This window comes from Gossypium raimondii, chromosome 9, assembly GCF_025698545.1.
Source record: "Gossypium raimondii isolate GPD5lz chromosome 9, ASM2569854v1, whole genome shotgun sequence".
Taxonomy (NCBI): Eukaryota; Viridiplantae; Streptophyta; class Magnoliopsida; order Malvales; family Malvaceae; genus Gossypium; species Gossypium raimondii.
The window spans coordinates 37,424,983-37,444,029 of NC_068573.1; the positions used below are offsets into that span (position 1 = coordinate 37,424,983).

A 19,047-nucleotide genomic window follows, 5' to 3' on the forward strand; every position below is an offset into this window, starting at 1 on the left:
AGTGAGCCAATAAATGATCCAAAGCAAGACAAATTATCTTGAGTATGTGTTGTGTTTTCAATTTCAATAAGGAAGGCAATGTGGAGCCAAATTTTAGGGTTTTAGACTTTATTAATTGCTGGTTTGTAAATAGACTTTTAAGGTCTATTTCAAAGGATTTTTTAAACTGGTTTGGGTTTGATTGTTTGATTGGATTTAATGCTTGAATATGCATAATATGTCTGTTGAAGTTGCATGATGAATGGTTTGTATGTCTATTGGTGAATCGATAATATAGTAGTTAAAATGGCATGTTGAACATTTGGATTAGTTTTGAAAGTCATGTTGGTGTAAAATGAACCTATTTTGCACTTAGAAATGCATGAGATGAAAATTTGACATGTTAAGTAATTGAATTGCGACTTTAGATTGCATGCTAGCATAGCAATTTACTTAAGATGTCAAAGTATGTTAATGTATGATTTAGTGTGATTTAGTGTGATTGAGCATGATTTATATGATCTATGAATGTTATATGATATGTTAGAATAGAGAAATTGACATGAAAGCACATAATGAAATGTTTGGTATTGAGTCAAAGTGTCAAATGCAAGTTTTGGGTCATTTTTGCTGAAATCTGCAGGTGACGTTGAGACGACATTCGAACATCATCAGGGCGAGGGATCGTCGTCGAGATGCCCAATGTCGCGTTGTCGTGACGAGAGACACCTCCTAGGCCACATTGTGACAAGGTAAATCACATGGTCACGACGATACTCTCTGAGTGTTTCTGGCATGTTTTGTTATCTTTGCAATTTAGTCCTGGTTTTTGTGCTATGTAATTGGAGTCTTTAAATGCTATGAAATGCCATGAAAATTTGCATGATTAAGTTTTGTATGGCTAATTTAACAATTCTACCCTCGATTTTACAAAAAGGTTTTTAATGTATTTTACTAAATTTATTAAACTTTATTTTGAAATTAAACGAGCATTACTTATTGATTTTGGTTTATTCTTTCAAATATAATCTTAATTAAAATACTTTATCGATATGGATGTTCAATTTAATGTTTTTAAGTTTGTTTTGTATATTGCTTGTGAAAAGACAATTTTACCCCTGATATTGTGTTGATGAGTAGTGCGGTGGAAACATGAGTTAAGGTTTATATGTTTACCCTGAACCATATGATTGATGTTTATGCATATAAATATGTTGCTTGCATATTGTATGGTGTGAACGATGATTTTGTGGTGTGTTTGATGGTCGATAAGGAGAGTCACACAAGTGGTTAATGTGACGTTCTGAATTTGGGTCGGACCGTCCCGATTGGGTTTGAGGCGCCACAAAACCCAACTGATGACCCGAATATTAAAACAGCAAGACAATACGATGGTTAATAACACAGTGAAAAAAATATTAAAAACAAACAATTGTCAAGATTACGACTTTAACAAGAAAAAAAAAGAACTGCTGTTCTAACAAGGTTAGAGCATTTATTTAAGCAACCAAGTACAGAGGGCTGCCTTACCACACAAATTTAACACATCCCTGAATCCCTACTGATGAAGGAAGAAATTAGCCACAATCAAGGGCTTTACTCCTCTCCACTTTTCTGACTGTAATTACAGGACCTAGAAAGTAGAAATGCAAATGAACTCTCTGAGTCATCAAATGGTGGTCGAGGGAACTCATGAAACCCACCAAAATTACATGTATCGAAGCTCAACGGTGAGAAGTAACCAACAGCATCATCAATCCCCCCTTTAATGTCCATACTACTACTTTGAACCTCACTTTCACTAGAAACATAAGAGGAGAGGTTGAAATTCACACTTCCAACCTTATTAGTGGCTCCATCAGATGTTCCGGCGGGTGCTGCTTTAATTTCATCAGAAGGAATGGCTGGAGTGTGACCTTGGAAAAGAGTGATATGCCCAAACAGCTTATCTTTCCTTGAAAACGTGGTGCCGCAAGAACAAAGCCACTTATCCTTACCACAATGCTTCTCATGAGTTTTCAGATCAGCAATTACTGAGAATTTCTTGGTATTGCATCTGCTGCAAATGTAGCTCTTGTCACAGTGGGTTCTCTTGTAATGGTTTTTGACGCATAAAATGGTCTTCAGTGGCTGAAACTTTTTGTGATCCTTGTTCCGCTTGCAACCAGCATAAGGGCAGGAATACCTCTTAATAATAGTTGGTTCAGAGCTGGATTCTTTAGTGGGTTTCGCAAGGGCCCCCGGTGTTTTGTACTCCTCTCCATGACCTCTCATATGCATTCGTAAATTTGCATCTCTCTTGAATCCTTTTCCACATATAGTGCAGAAATGAGTGTGGGGCGCAAGGATTTCTTCCTTTTCTAACTGCAGTATCTCATACGTGCCAGGCAAAAGGTTTTCTCCTTCCTCGGCATCTTCCTCATCTTTCAATTCATGCTCCTCGATTATATGATTACTTTGCTCGTTTCCATTGTTACTAGTAATATCAACAGAATTTGGCGGCTCAGAGACTTTGCTTCCACCAGCATTTTGTGGCTGAACCCCATCATTCAGCCCTTGTGCAGAAGAAGGGAAGACAACTCCACCAAACTCCCCACACTGTCCCAGAGACGTAGTGGCTGCAGAAAGTGTTTGCTTTACAGACGGGAGAAGACTACCAGCAGTAGATATCAGCTGAACTATAATTGAAGTGAGATCCGCAGTAACTAGCTGTTGTTGCTGAACAAGAAGTTCGTCTGGTCCCCCCAACACTTGACCCTTCCGCCCAATGATTAAATACACCAAATCCTGAAGCTGATGGATCTTCTGCCCAAGGAATGAGAGATTGTTTAGCATTGCACTTGGATCCCAATCTTGGATTTTACTGGCTTGAAGCAAGTCATTGACGGAACCATCTTGCATAGGGACTTTGATTTGGTTATTACACAACAATAAAGATTGAGTTTGAGAAGTCTGGTTGAATGCCTGGAAAGGAGGCTCGATCCTGGTGCTGTAATCTGAAGTGGATGATGGATCTTCCCACTTCTGCTGATGCTGTGTATTGAAATTAGTAAAAGACGCGCCTTTGGGAACTTCCTTTTGTAGCTCACCACATACCCTCTCTTTAAGATCCATTTTCAGGCCTTTTAGATATCAAGATATAAATACGGGTGAAAACTATAAAGCATCAAGGGATTCAAAAATGCTAGTAAAATTTCCAACAAATTTGAATAGAGAAATAACGAAAAATGGCTATCGAATTTGAGGGGATCGCAGAAAGAAGGAACAGTTGAGCATCAAAAGCATAACAAAATCATATTACCCCAAATCCGCAATGTTCATCAAGAAAAAAGATCAAATTTCACAGCCAAGTTGACTCATCAAATCAACCAACCTCCATTGTTTTCCACCATTAAATTACTAAAAACTGCCTTTTTTTCTTTCCCATCCAAAGTCATAAAAGAACCAAAGTAACTAAAGAGTCCTAGAAGTGAAGAAAAATAAAAACTGGTTATCTAAATTGAAAGTCAAATCACCGTTAACTCTTCCTTAGCTTGAACCAAAATCCCAGAACTCATTTGAAAGCTCCAGCAAGAGTTTAACCCTTACCACCTTGAATCAAACAAAAAAAAAATCCCACTTTCTTGTTAGCCAACCCCATTTTCGAAGAATTTTTTGACACATACCTAAATCCCCTCTCCCCAATCAAATTAGTAATTTAAAAACTCACCATAGCATATTAAAATTTATTAGAAGCAGAAACAGTTGAAGCAAGTAAATTTGAAAGATCTCAACATTCAGCTAATACCCAGATGCAAAAATCCAATCTTTAGAGATAACAAAGCTTAAAAATTAAAACTTCAAACTAAAGGTTAATTTAAAAAAAAAAACAGTAACAAAAGAGACTTACAAGATTCAAGATGGCTTGGATGCTCTTCAGCTCAGGCTTCTAAAGAGACGGAGAGGAAAAAAGAGAACAGACGGTCGACCCAGTCAATTTATTAGCAAAAAGGATCACAAGATGGTTACTGGGTGGTATGTGGGACAATAAACACGTCAACCCCATTAATCAAAACCGTAATAGTCCCCTGCGACGTTAGCTTGCGCAGTAGCACCGTCGATTTGCCCGACACTGGTCCCCATGTGCACCGCCGCGTCTAAAAGCCCGAGCAGATTTCGATCTCTCCCCGAGCAGATTGGCCCTCTAATTCTTCTCTGAATTTAACACTTTTATATTGTTTATCATTGCGTTTGTGGTTTGTTTTCGCTTCAACTAAAATATATATTCTTTAGATTACTGAGGTAAAACTTAAAAGTATCAGGCAGAAAAAATGGATACACTTCAAAATATGTAAATTAGTTTTGTTTTTTTAATTTTTATCATGACGTTACATATTAATTATTTCTAAAATTTTGCTTAACAATAATTCGAAAAAAAAAAATCAGCATACAAGCATATAAGCTGAATTCCATGAGCTCTAAAATAATTGATGCAGTCAAAAAACAAAGTAATTGTAACCATGAACAAAAGCCTGAATCACCGATAAAATCTTCAAAATCATTAACACCATCAGAAGAAAAGCCTTATGAAACCCAACTCAAATTAACCCCTCCTTACAGCACCAGCCCTTGCAATCCAAGACAAAATTACTCCTCCAATGTCCCTCAAACTCCAACCACCACCCAAGAAAAAGAGCAAAGTAGAGCACAATATCCATGATTTAATTACATCTTTATCTCCTTGATGCTTTTACTAATTGATGGTTTAATATTTTTAATAAATTATATTTTTTAAGATTTCTTTTAGAATTATTTTTAAGAAATTTTTTGAAAAATAATTAAAATGATATTTCATGTTATGATTTACCAGAGAGACTAGTTTGCACATTTCGAAATGTATAAGAACTAATTTACTCCTCTTCTTTTTTTCAGTAGAGAGACCAATGTTTAAACTCCGTTATTTTTTAGTAAGGAATTGACAAAACAGATTCAAACTTGAAAGCTTGTTTGTGCCAATTTGGGTCCGTAATGATCAAAATCCAAACTCTAAAAAGTTTGAGCTTAAAAAAGTTCGAGTTCGAGACACCTCGAGATCAAAAAAAACTAATAGAACTAGCTTAAAAAAATCTGAGTTCGAAATTAATCTAATCTAAACCCGAGATAAATCTAACTCAAAATCTAAATTTATAATTGGATAATTATAATAATTGATATAATTTGATAAATCTAGGGTAGGTTGTGTATAAAAATTGATGATATGTGTTGGGAGAATGGTATGAGAAGAAGCTTCTTACGGAAGAGAGTTGCAATTGATATTAGTAAACCATTAGTTGTTGGATAAGAAAAAATATATTATTTTTGTTTTGTGTGGAGGGTTAAGACATGGATAGAGGAATTGTAAGTGGGGGAAAGATAGATCTCGGGGAGATTTAAGTAAAAAGAAAATTGGCTTATAAATGAAGGCAGATGTGGTTAGAGGAAATCTACAAAGTTTGGGAATAAAAAATACATAAGGTTTCGAGGGAAAAGCTAGTAGTAGAGTTAGATCTTGGGCAGGACCTTAACAGAATTTTAAGTTTATGTTTTAGGTTTAAGTTTGGCCTGAAAAATAAGCTTAAGATTTTGTCTAAGTTCGGTCCAAATTATATATTCTAAATTCGAGTCCGACTCATATTAAATTTTTTAGATTATTTTATTATAAAAATTAATTTTAAATAATATAATATAACAAATATACTTAAAAACTGTTAAAATAAATATTTCTCAACAAATTAAAAATATATTAAAAAGTATTTATAGTAAGATAGTTGCAACTAAAATAGTAGCAAAATTAACAATAAAATAAAAATTTTACAATATTCAAATTATATTAAAAACAACAGTGAAACAACAATAAAATAGCACCAAAAACAACTCCAAAACATCACCAAAACAACCAAAATAGCACAAAAAATAACCTGCAAACTGTAATCAACCAACCAAAATATCTATATATCAACCAATCAACATTTAATTTTATAACAAGCTATAAATTGTAAGCTAAATTAATTTGTTAACAATCAGGAAGGTAACCTAGAAAGCAATCGAAGAATCATCGTCCTCATCATTTTCATCATTTTCGCAATCAATTCCCAATATGAAATAAGAATAAATAGTTAGATAATCAAATTGATGAAATGTTATAAAATTATAACAATAAAATAAGAAATAATTACCCATTGAAAATCCCTTAGCTCGCATCCAATCATCAAAGCAAATAACTGCTTGAACCGTTTTTTGTTTAAGTGAGCTCCTCAAATGTGTGATAACTTTCTTCCCTATATAAAAGCCGACTCGGGAGCTACAGTCAATATTGAAATTGCCAAAAGATCACGAGCCAATAATGAACGCTCATGATATCTGTAACACCCAAAACTTGGCTGAGTTGGTTCGACCCGAATCCAGCGTGTCACATTAACCACAGGAGTGACTCTCCATTAACTCCCAACCTAACCTCCAACACACCACAAATTTACAGCATGAAAATGTGCTTGTTAAGTATGACTCCTATTTTCAATCAAATTAGAAAAATAATCTTTTAGTTAAACTCTGTTTATTTATTTCAGTCAAACACTGATTAGTTTAGATTATTTTATTATTATTTGACATATAAATTTAGCCTATAAATAGGCTCTTTTACAACCTTAGAAAAATACACCCATTAGAGACTAGAACTCATAACACATTTAGAGAATTTTGTGTTTACGTTTTGAGGGTTCTTTGTTTTCAGGTTTTTGGGGTTTAGTTTTATCTCCATCTTTTGTACTCTTCGTTTTTTTGCCATTATAATAAAATTATCTTTGCCCGTGGTTTTTTTTATCCTCTTTGGAGGAGTTTTTCCACGTTAAATTTATGTGTTCAATTTCTCAATTTATTCTGCTATTTTTACTTGTTGCTTAATCGGGTCGATCCCTAACAAGTGATATCAGAGCTAGTTCAATTTTCATAGATCAACCCATTCAGATATGGCAACAACAAGGTTTGAAATTGAGAAGTTCGATGGTGAGACAAATTTCAATCTGTGGCAAGTTCGGATGATGGCAATTCTAGTTCAATCCGATTTGAAAAAGGTTGTTACCGGGAAAAAGCCTGAGAATCTAAATAAAACAGAATGGGAAGAGCTTGATGAAAAGGCCTTGTCTGCAATCCAATTGTGCCTCGCGAATACGGTATTGCAGGAGGTATTGATAGAGAAGACATCATCCGCTTTGTGGAAAATGTTAGAAACTCTTTATGCGACTAAGTCTTTGGCTAACCGTTTAGTGTTAAAACAACGTCTATTTACGTTTCGCATGAACGAATGTGAGCTTCTTAGAGATCACATCAGTCAATTCATTACTCTTTAAATGATTTAAAGAACGTTAAGGTTCATATTGATGATGAAGATCAAGCTATGCTATTATTATGCTCTTTACCCCCTTCATACAAGTCTTTCAGGGAGACCTTGATTTATGGCAGAGACAAAATCTCGTTCGAAGATGTGAAAGGTCATTTTTTGAGTAGAGACAAACTCGACAATGAGCTTCATTTGGATAGCAAGGTAGCTAGGCAAGCTTCCGTTTTAGTAGCATCAAAGAAACGAGACAAAAGGTGTCGCTATTGTAAAAAGTTAGGTCACGTCAAAGCAGATTGTTATAAAACTGCAAAATAAAAGAGCTGCTGAGAGTAACGAAGAAGATGTAGCTGGTGCTAATTTGGCTGATGAAAGCGGTGATGATTTCTTGTTAGTATCAATGAGCGATAACTCCAAGCTCACGTCCAAGTGGATCCTAGATTCGAGATGTTCTTTCCACATGTGTCCCAATAGAAAATGGTTCTCTACATACAGTTCGGTTGAAGGTGGAGTTGTGCGCATGAGAAACGATTCATCTAGTAAGGTAGTTGGTATTGGAACTATTAAAATCAAGACACACGATGGGACAATTAGGACACTCTTAAATGTCAGGTATGTACCTAATTTACGAAAGAATCTCATCTCTTTAAGTATTTTAGACTTGAAAGGATGCAAAATCAACATCGAGTCGAGCGGTATTAAAGTATCTCGTGGAGCTCTCATTTTGTTAAAAGGTAAAAGAACTGGCAGTCTTTATATCTTGGAAGGTTCTACAATAACCGGTGAAATTGGATGTCCCTCATCCGTTACAGAGTCGAAGTCAACTCGTTTGGAGCGGAGGCAACTTGGTCATAGGAGGGAAAAATGTATGACCATTTCATTGAAGAGAGGTTCTCTTTTGGATGCAGGTTTTGAAAAGTTAGGGCACCTTGTTCGTGAAAATCGGACCGGGTTAGTTTTGATTTGCAAATTGCACAAGTCGAAGGCTAGAAGTCTTCCAGTTTCTAAGCACAGATTCGACTCAGTTAATTCCCTGCATAGTTCAAGATAGGCTCGTGGTGAGCTTTGGCAAAGATGGCGTTGTAGAAATATGAGTCAAGGTGGAGATTTGTTAAGTATGACTCATATTTTCAATCAAATTAGAAAAATAATCTTTTAGTTAAACTCTGTTTATTTATTTCAGTCAAACACTAATTAGTTTAGATTATTTTATTATTATTTAACATATGAATTTAGCCTATAAATAGGCTCTTTTACAACCTTAGAAAAATACACCCATTAGAGATTAGAACTCATAACACATTTAGAGAATTTTGTGTTTACGTTTTTAGGGTTCTTTGTTTTCGGGTTTTTGGGGTTTAGTTTTATCTGCATCTTTTGTACTCTTCGTTCTTTTGCCATTATAGTAAAATTATCTTTTCCCGTGGTTTTTTTTATCCTCTTTGGAGGAGCTTTTCCACGTTAAATTTGTGTGTTCAATTTCTCAATTTATTCTGCTATTTTTACTTGTTGCTTAATCGAGTTGATCCCTAACAGTGCTAAGTTATCACAATAAAACAGTAGTGTCATAATAACATGCACGAAACAGAAGATATGGGAGCACATAAAATCTGTGTAAAGAGAAAGGTTCGCATGTTAACAAATAGTAAAGGCTTTAGAGTTCGCATGAAGTCATAAACAGAGATTTTTAGGGTTCGCATATTTGAACAAAAATACACAAGTACTTAGTGTACAGCCCAATTTTGCCCGAGGCTCACTACAAATAAAATACCCAACCCACCTAAACACCAACCCAACTAATCGCCCAAACTTAAGCCAAATTAACCCACCTAGACTAAACCCAAACCCGAATGGCCCAATAACATACCCAAAAACAAACCCATTTCCAGCAGCCCAAAACAAACAAAAAAGAAAAAAAAAGAAAAACCCTAGCCTCTATTGCCCTAACCCTAAACTGCCGCCACACCTAGCCTCTGCCGAAGTTGGCCACTTGCTCTGCCACCGTCGCACGTCCCACGTCGCCCACTTGCGCCATCAAATCACCTGCAAGAAGAAAGAACACGCAAGTCGCAAATAGAAACAAGAAAATTGAAAAAAAAGCAGTGTAAAAATTGGCTATAAAAGCCGAAACAAAAGGCATGTAAAGGTATCTTTTTTTTGAAAAAAAAACATATCAAGAAATAAGAAACAACAAATTTTTTAAAAGTGATTTTCGTTTTATTTTGTTTTATCATTTTTTTATTGTTTTGTTTATTTCGAAATATCGCAACAAAAACAAAAAAAGAAGAAGCCTTTTCTACCTTTTTGGTCGCCGCCAGAGTGATCAGGAGGACGAGGAGACGATTCGGTGAAAAAGGGAGACTTTTGGTCTCCCATTGCCAGTCTGCAGCGGCCTTTGCCGGTCTTGGCGGTCGGCCCGGTCTGACCGATGACCGGACTCTTGGCCGGTTTCTGGAAAAGGGGAGAGAATTTGAGAGTTTTATGAAGGTTTTTTTTTTTAAGAAGAAAAAAATGAAAAAATTTAAAAAAATTTGGGCTTTATAGCATTATAAAACGGTTCTGTTTTGATAGGGTCAGGAAAGCCCCAAAATGACGTCGTTTTGGGCTCCTGACCCGACGTCTGACCCACTCCAAGCCAAGATTCGCGTGTTTTTGAGCGGAAAGGCTAATTGCGCTTTCAGCCCTTCTGCTTTTAAATGATTTTGCAATCAAGTTCTCTTTTTTTTTTAATTTTGCCCTGTAATCTATTTTTCTTTATAATCTGGTCCACCATGAAACTGTGCGTTTAGGAGGGGCGGGATTATTTCCCATTTGGTCCCTCCTTGTCATTCGCTCATTCATTGTGGTCCTTCCCATTTATTTTATTTATGATTTAACCCCGAATTTCATTTTAAATTTTTAGTTTAGTCCTTTTGTTAGTTTGTTTATTTTCTTAATAAATTTCATATTATTATTATTATTATTATTATTATTATTATTATTATTATTATTATTATTATTATTATTATTATAATTGCTTTTATATATACTTATATACATACCTACAATTTTTATGTATATTGTATAATTTTGTACATATCCATATACATATCTATATATGTATTTTATTTTCGTATATATATATATATATTTACATATTCTTCATTTTTAAAATATGTATTTTATATTTTATGATTCATATATATATACCTATATGTATATACTTTTCATATTTTAATTTACATACGTATATGTATATACTTACTTATATATATATATATTTATATAATAATTTTAAAATATGTAGATATGTTTTATATTTCATATTAAATATATATATATATATATGTATACACTTGAATACATTTACATAATATGTTTATACATACATAGTTCTTCTTTTTACATAAATATATAAAGTATACATATATATACATACTTATATATATACATGTTTTTATATGTTTTTTTCATATATTATTTTATTTTATTTTCATAATTTTTACATACATTTATATACACATATATATACTTACATATATTTTCATATTTTTATAGCTTTATTTATTTTATTCCTTATTATCCTTGTTTACTTAGTGTTCATTTATTTATTTATTTATATGTCCATAATTTTCTTTTAATGTTTTAATTTTTTTAATTTTTACTTGTTATTGTAAATACATGAATGATTTGTTTTTGCTCATATTATTTTTTTGTTCACGTTATCATATTTATTATTCCACTCTGCATATTAACACCATACTTCAAAAAAGGAAAATTTTTCTAAATAAGGCAATGTTTTGCGTTTGGAAATTCGAGAAAACGTGCCCTAATGTGCTGGGTTTCGATTTTTCTCGTTCAACCAAATAGCTAAGTATCCTTTTAAAAATTTCAAAATAAGGCAATGTTTGGCGTTTGGGAATTCGAGGTAACGTGCCCTAATGTGTTGGGTTTCGATTTTTCTCGTTCAACCAAATAGCTAAGTATCCTTTTGAAAATTTCAAAAATAAGGTAATATTTTGCGTTTGGAAATTCGAGAAAACGTGCACTAATGTGCTGGGTTTTGATTTCTTCGTTCAACCAAATAGCTAAATATCCTTTTAAAAATTTCAAAATAAGGCAATGTTTTGCGTTTGGAAATTAGAGAAAACGTGCCCTAATATGCTGGGTTTCGATTTTTCTCGTTCAACCAAATAGCCAAATATCCTTTCAAAAATTTCAAAATAAGGAAATGTTTCGCGTTTGGAAATTCGAGGAACGTGCCTTAATGTGCTGGGTTTCGATTTCTCGTTTAACCAAATAGCCAAATATCCTCTTGAATTTTAATCCATGTGATTCGAGTTTTTTTTTAAGGGTCGTATTTTAAATTTCTTCAAAGTTTTCAGTTTTCGACACTAAGACATTAAGTAATCAACTAGGTACCAATTTTGGGTGTATCAAGGATGTTAATCCTTCCTCGTGCGTAACCGACTCCCGAACCTATTTTTCTGAATTTCGTGGACCAAAACCGTTGTTTTAATAAAATTAAATCGTTTATTAAAAACAACCACTTTTCAAGGTGATCCGATCACACCTTATCAAAAAGGATTGGTGGCGACTCCCATTTTCGTTTTCATTTTCAAAAACCAAGTCGACCCCGTTTTCATCAAAAAAAATGGTGTCAACACTTAGAACTCAATATTAAGGCACGTTCAACAACATAGGTTCGTATACTTCATATAGCATAGGTTCGCATACTTCATATAACATAGGTTTGCATAACAACATAGGTTCGCATGTAATACGGGCTTTGCAACAAGAAATGTCATACATTCAAGGGTTCACATACTTTAATTGGGTTCGCTAACAAGTAAGATTTTCGCTAATAAGGGTTCGCATACAAAATCAAGGTCGCAAACTCATAGGGGTCACAGTCATGGATATCTCGCATCAATTCTAGCTTGCATAAGGGGGTGAAGTCATACTCAATCTAAATTTAAAGAACACAATAGGGCACTCACAAAAGGAAGGATAAAGAAACTTTAGTTCTTTATTCATATTGAAGGAATTCGACAAAATCAAACAAAAAAGTATTTAACTCTATGGTTCGCAAAAACGAAAATCAAAAAAATAAACTTAAGGAAAAATTAAGTCTAACAAAAATAGCAAAGTCATTGGACACAATATCACTAATCCCAAGCAAAATAAACACATCACCTTTTTCCATGGTTCGTTGGTACCCATCTTGATTAGCCTTGCTTGGATTAATCACCTTGTCACTACCTTTCGCGAACTGCTTACCTGTGAAGTAAGAGGGGAGTGGGTGAACTCATTGAGAACTCAGTGATTATACAGGAAACACCAAAATATGCTTAAAATACGGAGTTAAAGCAAAATTTAGACTGAAAATCGTTTCGCAAACTAGGCTCGCCGTGAAGGTGCGAGACCCAGTTCATAGTTACCTGCTTGTCAGAAGAACATATAAGTTTGTAAAATAGTTTCACATGTACTAGTTGAAAATCATACTTAAAAACTTGGCTTGTTTTCGTAAGAAAGCATAAAATATATTCATGTACTTATCATAACCTTGAGTTTGTTCTTGTTATTGTTCTTATAGTGATTACAAAACATGTCCTTATACTTGGCATATCTGTATAATTGGATAAGTAGATCTCCTTATAACGCCTCACTTGTGACTCAGAGAGTCCTTAACATGTCTCACAAGTGTAGCATAAAACCAAACACTCTCCTATACACCGACATGTCCCTTTGAATGAAACATAGCTCGACATTCCCTTATCTCTCCAAATGACCTACGGCATCAATGCCCAAACCACAAAACTTATAGCTGAGTACTCACAATTCTTTGGCATGCCAATGTATCCAACATAGGGCTCACATAAGGGGCTGAAGGTAAGGTGCATAGGAAAGGGAAAGAAAATGTGAAGATAATTGATATGCTAATGGGATTGTGGGGTGTCTCTATTTTGGAGAATCTTAAGGAGAACTCTGAGGGTTTGATGGTTGTTCTATTATAACATCCCTCAACCGTTTCAATGTACAACACAAATAAAATGTGTTATCGGAACATTTTCAAACTAAAAGCAAAGTTTTTTTTTAAATAAAACACCATTTGGTAACCATATAAAATTTCTTTAAGACAATACTCAACATTAAAAAAATATAATATAATTTGAAATCATTTTGGGTCATTGAACACATCTTAGGACCTATTTGAAACGTAAACCAAATGTTTGAGATTTATCGGCTTAAATCGAGGATTTTCAGGTGGAGGTATGTAAGATTTTACTATAAATTAAAAATTTAAACAATTTAGATAAAATCATAGATGTTGTTACCCTCTTGTTTGCACGGTGTAAACAATGTGAAACATTTTTTAGGTTTTAAAATCAATTTAAAACCATTTAGGAACGTTTTTCGGGTGTTCAGAAGTGTTCAAGACCATATACAAGCCCAAGAAGCAATACATATCACTAATAATATGATTTAGTATCAAATCATTTATCAAATTAATTTAAAACTAAAATTATGTTAGTCAAAGTGAATTTTTTTACAAATATTAAATTATTTATATAATTTTATTATATATTACATTTTTAAAATTTGTATTTTTATTATTTTAATGGTGTTTAGTTAATTTTTAACACTAACTTCTTAAAAATATAAATAGAAAGGATTATGTATCAAATTAGATAATTTCAACCATAAATAAAACAACTAATAGATGTTGAATGCCTTTGTTTTAAAAGCCAAAAGCTTTGGTTAGAAAGTTTGAGGATCAAATTAATAGAATTTGTAAATGTGAATGATTAAATTATTGAATTATTCAGAATTTGGATCAAATTGATAGAATGTGCAAGTACTAAGGACTAAATGTGTTATTATACCAGTTAGAAAAAGGCATTCATTATCAACTTAATGGCGGGTGACCAAGACATGAACAAATTTAAAATGTTAAAGCCTAAATTGAAAATTTTTAAAATTTTTTGACCAAAACAAGAATGTTACACTAGTTGGGTAACCATTTGTATAGTTTACCCTCAACAGAATTTACATTTTATAAATTTTTACAAATTTTTAATTTTTTAACAATTTTTTAAAACTTTTTAAATAAAATTTAAAATTTATTAACTAATTTTTAAAATGCTTTTTCATTTTTCAATTTTTATAATAATTTTTAATGATTATTTACCGATCAACTGCCAATCAACACGGGTCAACATGGGTCAACACTGGTTAATGACAATCAACTTGATCAATGTGCTATGTCATTGATGAACCTGCCATGTCATGGTCAATGTGTCATGTCATCGGTCAACCTACCATGTCATCAATCACATGGCACATACTGGGTGGCCAGGTTTTTATTAATGCAGTTTGCTTTTTGGTACCAAAACGGTTAACGGTACAAAGTTTATGTACTAAAATGAGAAAAAGATTTAAGTACTAAACATCTATTTTTTAACAATCTTTTGCTATAACCTCTTGGGTTGGGAGTATCTCTAGTAGAAATCTACAATATAATCACTAACAACCATGAAATTATGTGAGAATTCACCTATTATAGAACTGAGTTTTACAATGGCACCATTAAATTACAAAAGTATACTACGTATAAGAATGAATTCAAAACCAAACGATTCTTACGTGCAGGTTGTTGGCTTCCTAGCCACCATGGCCAATACTGGCTTTCTTCAATCTTGTATAATTTGTATGAAACAAAGCTCACTCGGTAATTAAAGGCAGTAGTAGGTGGAGATGATTTTATCTTACATTGAGGATCATCCGTAGCACACTTTTCATCTTGGGCCTTGATTCTGGAGTAACACTGACACAAGCAAGTGCAACTTTCAAGACAGCAAGCATCTGATTTCTTACCACCAGTGATGTTCTACTGATACTAAAATCAAGGATGTGATCCAGCTTATTTGGCCGCACTGAGTTGCTTAATACCCACTTGGCTAACTCAGTTCCCTCACTAACTGCTGCTTTTCCTGTCAGCAATTCCAGCAATACAACTCCAAAGCTATAAACATTTCCAGCCATTGTTACCCTCATTGTATAAGCATACTCTGTGCACCACCATTAAAACAAAACAGGCTTAGGACAAAAACTCAAAACAGTTCATATTCAAAGGAGATAGTAAAATAAGGATGCATGTCTGCCAGATTTGTTACCTGGAGGAATATAACCTACAGAACCAGCAACTGTGGAAAGGCTTCCGTTGCTCTTGGAAGGGTCAATTACTTTACAAAGCTCAATGTCCCCAACCTGTGGCTCCTTCAATGACTTGAGCACGATGCTTCTGCTTGAAAGGTCTATGAGGAGAATCGGACTTGATGTGCATCCATGCAAAAATGCAAGCCCTTGAGCTACTCCAACTGCTATACTGTAACGACTTGCCCAATCCAAAGAAGATTTCAAGCTCCCATGAAGAATATCATAGAGGGTACCCTTAGGGGAAAATTCATAGAATAGATATGCACTGTCAACTGTCAATACATAGGCCAATGGAATCATGATATTTGAATTGCTAAGCTTCCCCAAAGCCTCTATCTCTTGCTCAAATTTATCAGGGCTCCCCAATTGGAATATCTTGTCACTCCAGTTAAGCTTCTTAACGTAATAGCTTGCTCCTGAAGGCATCATAGCTTTGTAATAGGTCGAAAACCTGGTTTTCAGCACAATGTTTGCAGGGCTTGCAACAGCTTCCATGGCTTTGGTGAAGTCAATATTAGATCTATGGACCCCGTTTGCTGTCAACATGTTGCCTTGAATCACCCGAGGAGGAGAAAGAACTTCCAATGACTGTAATTGCTCCTCATTAACCTTGCTTAAGCGTCTTGAGATCAATAGAAAAACAATTGCAACTACCACTACAGCAAGAACAGCAGCTGCAAATGTGATGACAATTGTCACACCAACTGATTTTCCTTTTTTACTCAACTCTGGAGGATGATATTGTGGACGATGAAGTTGCGGATTTCCATCTATATAGACCGAAACATTTCGTTTGAATTGAGGAAGAACTCCATAAAGCTGATTATTGGAAAGTACTAGCTGTGACAAGGAAGACAAGGTGCCCAGGAAATCAGGAACTTCACCTGAGAAACTGTTGTTAGAGAGATCCAAAACTTCCAAATCATTCAGTTCGGAAAGAGTCTTCGGAATAGGACCATCAAAATTATTGAAGCTGAGATTCAAAGAAATCTGCAACTTTTGTGGCATATCAGGAATCCTACCATGCAATTTATTTTCTCCCAGCCGGAGTTCTAACAGAAAGTTCAAGTTCCCGATGGCATCAGGTATTAAACCAGTGAGACCATTGTTTTGCAAGTTTAGGTTAATAAGCTTTCCACAGTAGGAAATTGAAGGTGGTATGATTCCATTTAGTGAATTCCAGCTGATATTGAGCACGGATAACATAATTAGTCTTCCAATCTGATTTGGGATTTCACCACTAAGCTTGTTGAGTTGAAGTTTCAGAACCTCAAGTTGCGTAAGATTTAGCAATTCATCAGGCAAAGTCCCATTCAGCTTATTCTGAGCCAAGTTCAACAATGCCAGCTTTGGATTAGAACCAATTTGAGGAGGTATGGTTCCAGTAAGGCTATTGTTATCCAACTCCAAATACGTCAAGTTGGGCGAAGATACAAAGCTCGTAGAAGGAATTGGGCCGCTGAGATTATTGCTACCCAACCTTAACCTGACCAGACTGGAAGAAATGTTTACAGGAACTGGTCCGGTCAACATATTATATGACAAATCCACAGTCTGCAAGTTTGATCCCAACAGCAACTGCGGTAGAATTCTCCCAGCTATTTTATTATAACTAAGATCTAAAATCTTGAGAGACATTGAGATATTATTACTAGGAAGACCAACAAAGTTGTTTTGATTGGCAGAGAAGCGCTGCAATGTTGTAATACCTAAAAGGCCTGCAGGGATTTCCCCATGCAACTGGTTGGAAGATAGAATAAGGGTTTCCAACTTGGTAAGGTTCACAAAAGATTCAGGAATAAATCCATTAAGATGATTCTCACTGAGATCAATCTTTATCAAATTCCCATGCTCCCCAATTTCACTAGCTATTTCACCTGTGAACCTATTCATAGAAAGTTCAAGTTGTTCCAGGACCCTGGATTTTCCAAGGCGACTTGGAACTGAACCAGTGAAGTTATTGCAACTAAGGTTCAAGCTTTTCAATGCACTCAAACCATTCAACTGTGAATCGATACTTCCATTCAAAGCATTGAAAGATAAATCTAAGGATTCCAATCCAGCAAACTTTTGAAAGGTAGGCAAAGAACCAACCAACTTGTTCTTGCTAAAGTTCAAGCTCTTTAACCCATCAATCTCTCCACAAGTGTTGAAAAACTCAACTGGGATTGAGTTGAACAAGTTGCTGGAAAAGTCGAGCGACTGCAAAGAATTAATCTGGCAAAGCAAGGGTAAGAAGCTAGAGTTTGAGAGACCAAACCCCGACAATGAAAGAGAAAGTATGGAGTCGTTGTGGGGAGCGTTGCATGTAACACCTTCCCAAAGGCAGGGGTTCTGCTCCTTCTCAACATTCCAGGATGAATTTGCAAGCTGGTGAGAAACGGTGATCATCGTGTTGCTCTGGTTTGAAGCTAGCTGACCGGAGACCAAAGGAAATATACAGAAGAGGAAAAAGAAGGATATGCCGTAAATGGAGCTCTTCATTTTAGCTCAATGGGAGACTATATTTCAGCTTTGTTTTTGGTATAAGTTCAGAAAAGGGTCTGGTTTGAGTTAGAGAGGGGAGGAGAAAAGAGAAAGAGAAAAAGAAAAAGATGGGATTTGAGAAATTCCAAGAGGAAATTCATGGGAAAGAAAGATGAGGGGTGGGCGTGTTGGGAGTGGAGTTGACCGACTGACTATAAACGCCACAGGTAGACTGAGACTGAGACTGAGACTGATGACAGCAATGGCCTTTTTCTTGGAAGAGATTGGGTTTCAGATTGTTCATGACTTCCATTCTTACCGGTTCATACTCGCATACTTTCCATCACCTTATTATTATCATTATTAGCAACGTAATGGGAAAACAATCCATTAAACAAAGACCCAACTGAATTCAAAGTCTTCGTTTGAGTGGAAGGAAAACTGGAGAGCCCACTTTTGAATGCCACAGTCTGCATTTAGAAAACGCGTTTCAACGACTTTTTTATTACCTTTATGGACCACGTCCTTGGAACGTAAGGATTGGGATTAACATTCTTTTTTGGTAAATTACACTACAAGTCACTTAACTATTCAATTTTGCCTTTTTGGTCTTTGGCAACTATTACAATTGGCATAATAACAACATTAACTCTCAACATCTATACATTGTGCCAATTTAGTCTTGATTCTAAAAAATCTAATCTTTAACATTTACACATTATGTAATTTAATTTTTTTGTTTGCTTTTCTTTATAACTCTTTTACCTAAAAGGTAAAAGAAAAACAAATTATCAACTAATTTGACTAAAATATACAAAATATGGAAACAACAAAAATCTAAGATAATAATTTTCATCTTTTTTCATTCTTTTAAAATTAACCCTCAATGTCACCAAAAAGAAAAAAGAAAAATGCAAAAATAAAAATAAATTACACAATGTGGAAAGTTATTTTTTTTAGACTCAAGACTAATTTGACATAATTTATAAATATTGTGGGTTAAAGTTGCTATCATGTCGATTTTAAAGCTACCACTGTTAGCCAATAAGTGA

General features: G+C 34.6%; 2 protein-coding genes across 4 annotated transcripts; both read right to left on the bottom strand.

Moving 5' to 3' along the window:
* Positions 1 to 1,371: 1,371 nt before the first annotated feature.
* LOC105799438 (protein SENSITIVE TO PROTON RHIZOTOXICITY 1) lies at positions 1,372 to 4,591 on the bottom strand. 3 transcript variants are annotated; one of them, XM_012629991.2, is made up of 2 exons: positions 3,869 to 4,591; positions 1,372 to 3,135 (listed from the first exon to the last, which is right to left on the bottom strand). In XM_012629991.2, the coding sequence occupies exon 2, from the start codon at positions 3,091 to 3,093 to the stop codon at positions 1,576 to 1,578; it is 1,518 nt and encodes a 505-aa protein (XP_012485445.1). In that variant the 5' UTR covers positions 3,094 to 3,135; positions 3,869 to 4,591; the 3' UTR covers positions 1,372 to 1,575. The 3 variants fall into 3 exon arrangements, with proteins under 3 accessions (XP_012485445.1, XP_012485450.1, XP_012485447.1); XM_012629996.2 differs by having other exon boundaries at positions 1,372 to 3,080; positions 3,869 to 4,589; XM_012629993.2 differs by having other exon boundaries at positions 1,372 to 3,101; positions 3,869 to 4,589.
* A 10,131-nt stretch (positions 4,592 to 14,722) lies between these two features.
* On the bottom strand, positions 14,723 to 18,413 carry LOC105799439 (leucine-rich repeat receptor-like tyrosine-protein kinase PXC3). The gene is made up of 2 exons (XM_012629997.2): positions 15,487 to 18,413; positions 14,723 to 15,381 (listed from the first exon to the last, which is right to left on the bottom strand). Exons 1-2 carry the CDS (start codon positions 18,011 to 18,013, stop codon positions 15,074 to 15,076), a joined length of 2,835 nt encoding a protein of 944 aa, XP_012485451.1. The 5' UTR covers positions 18,014 to 18,413; the 3' UTR covers positions 14,723 to 15,073.
* Positions 18,414 to 19,047: the final 634 nt, after the last annotated feature.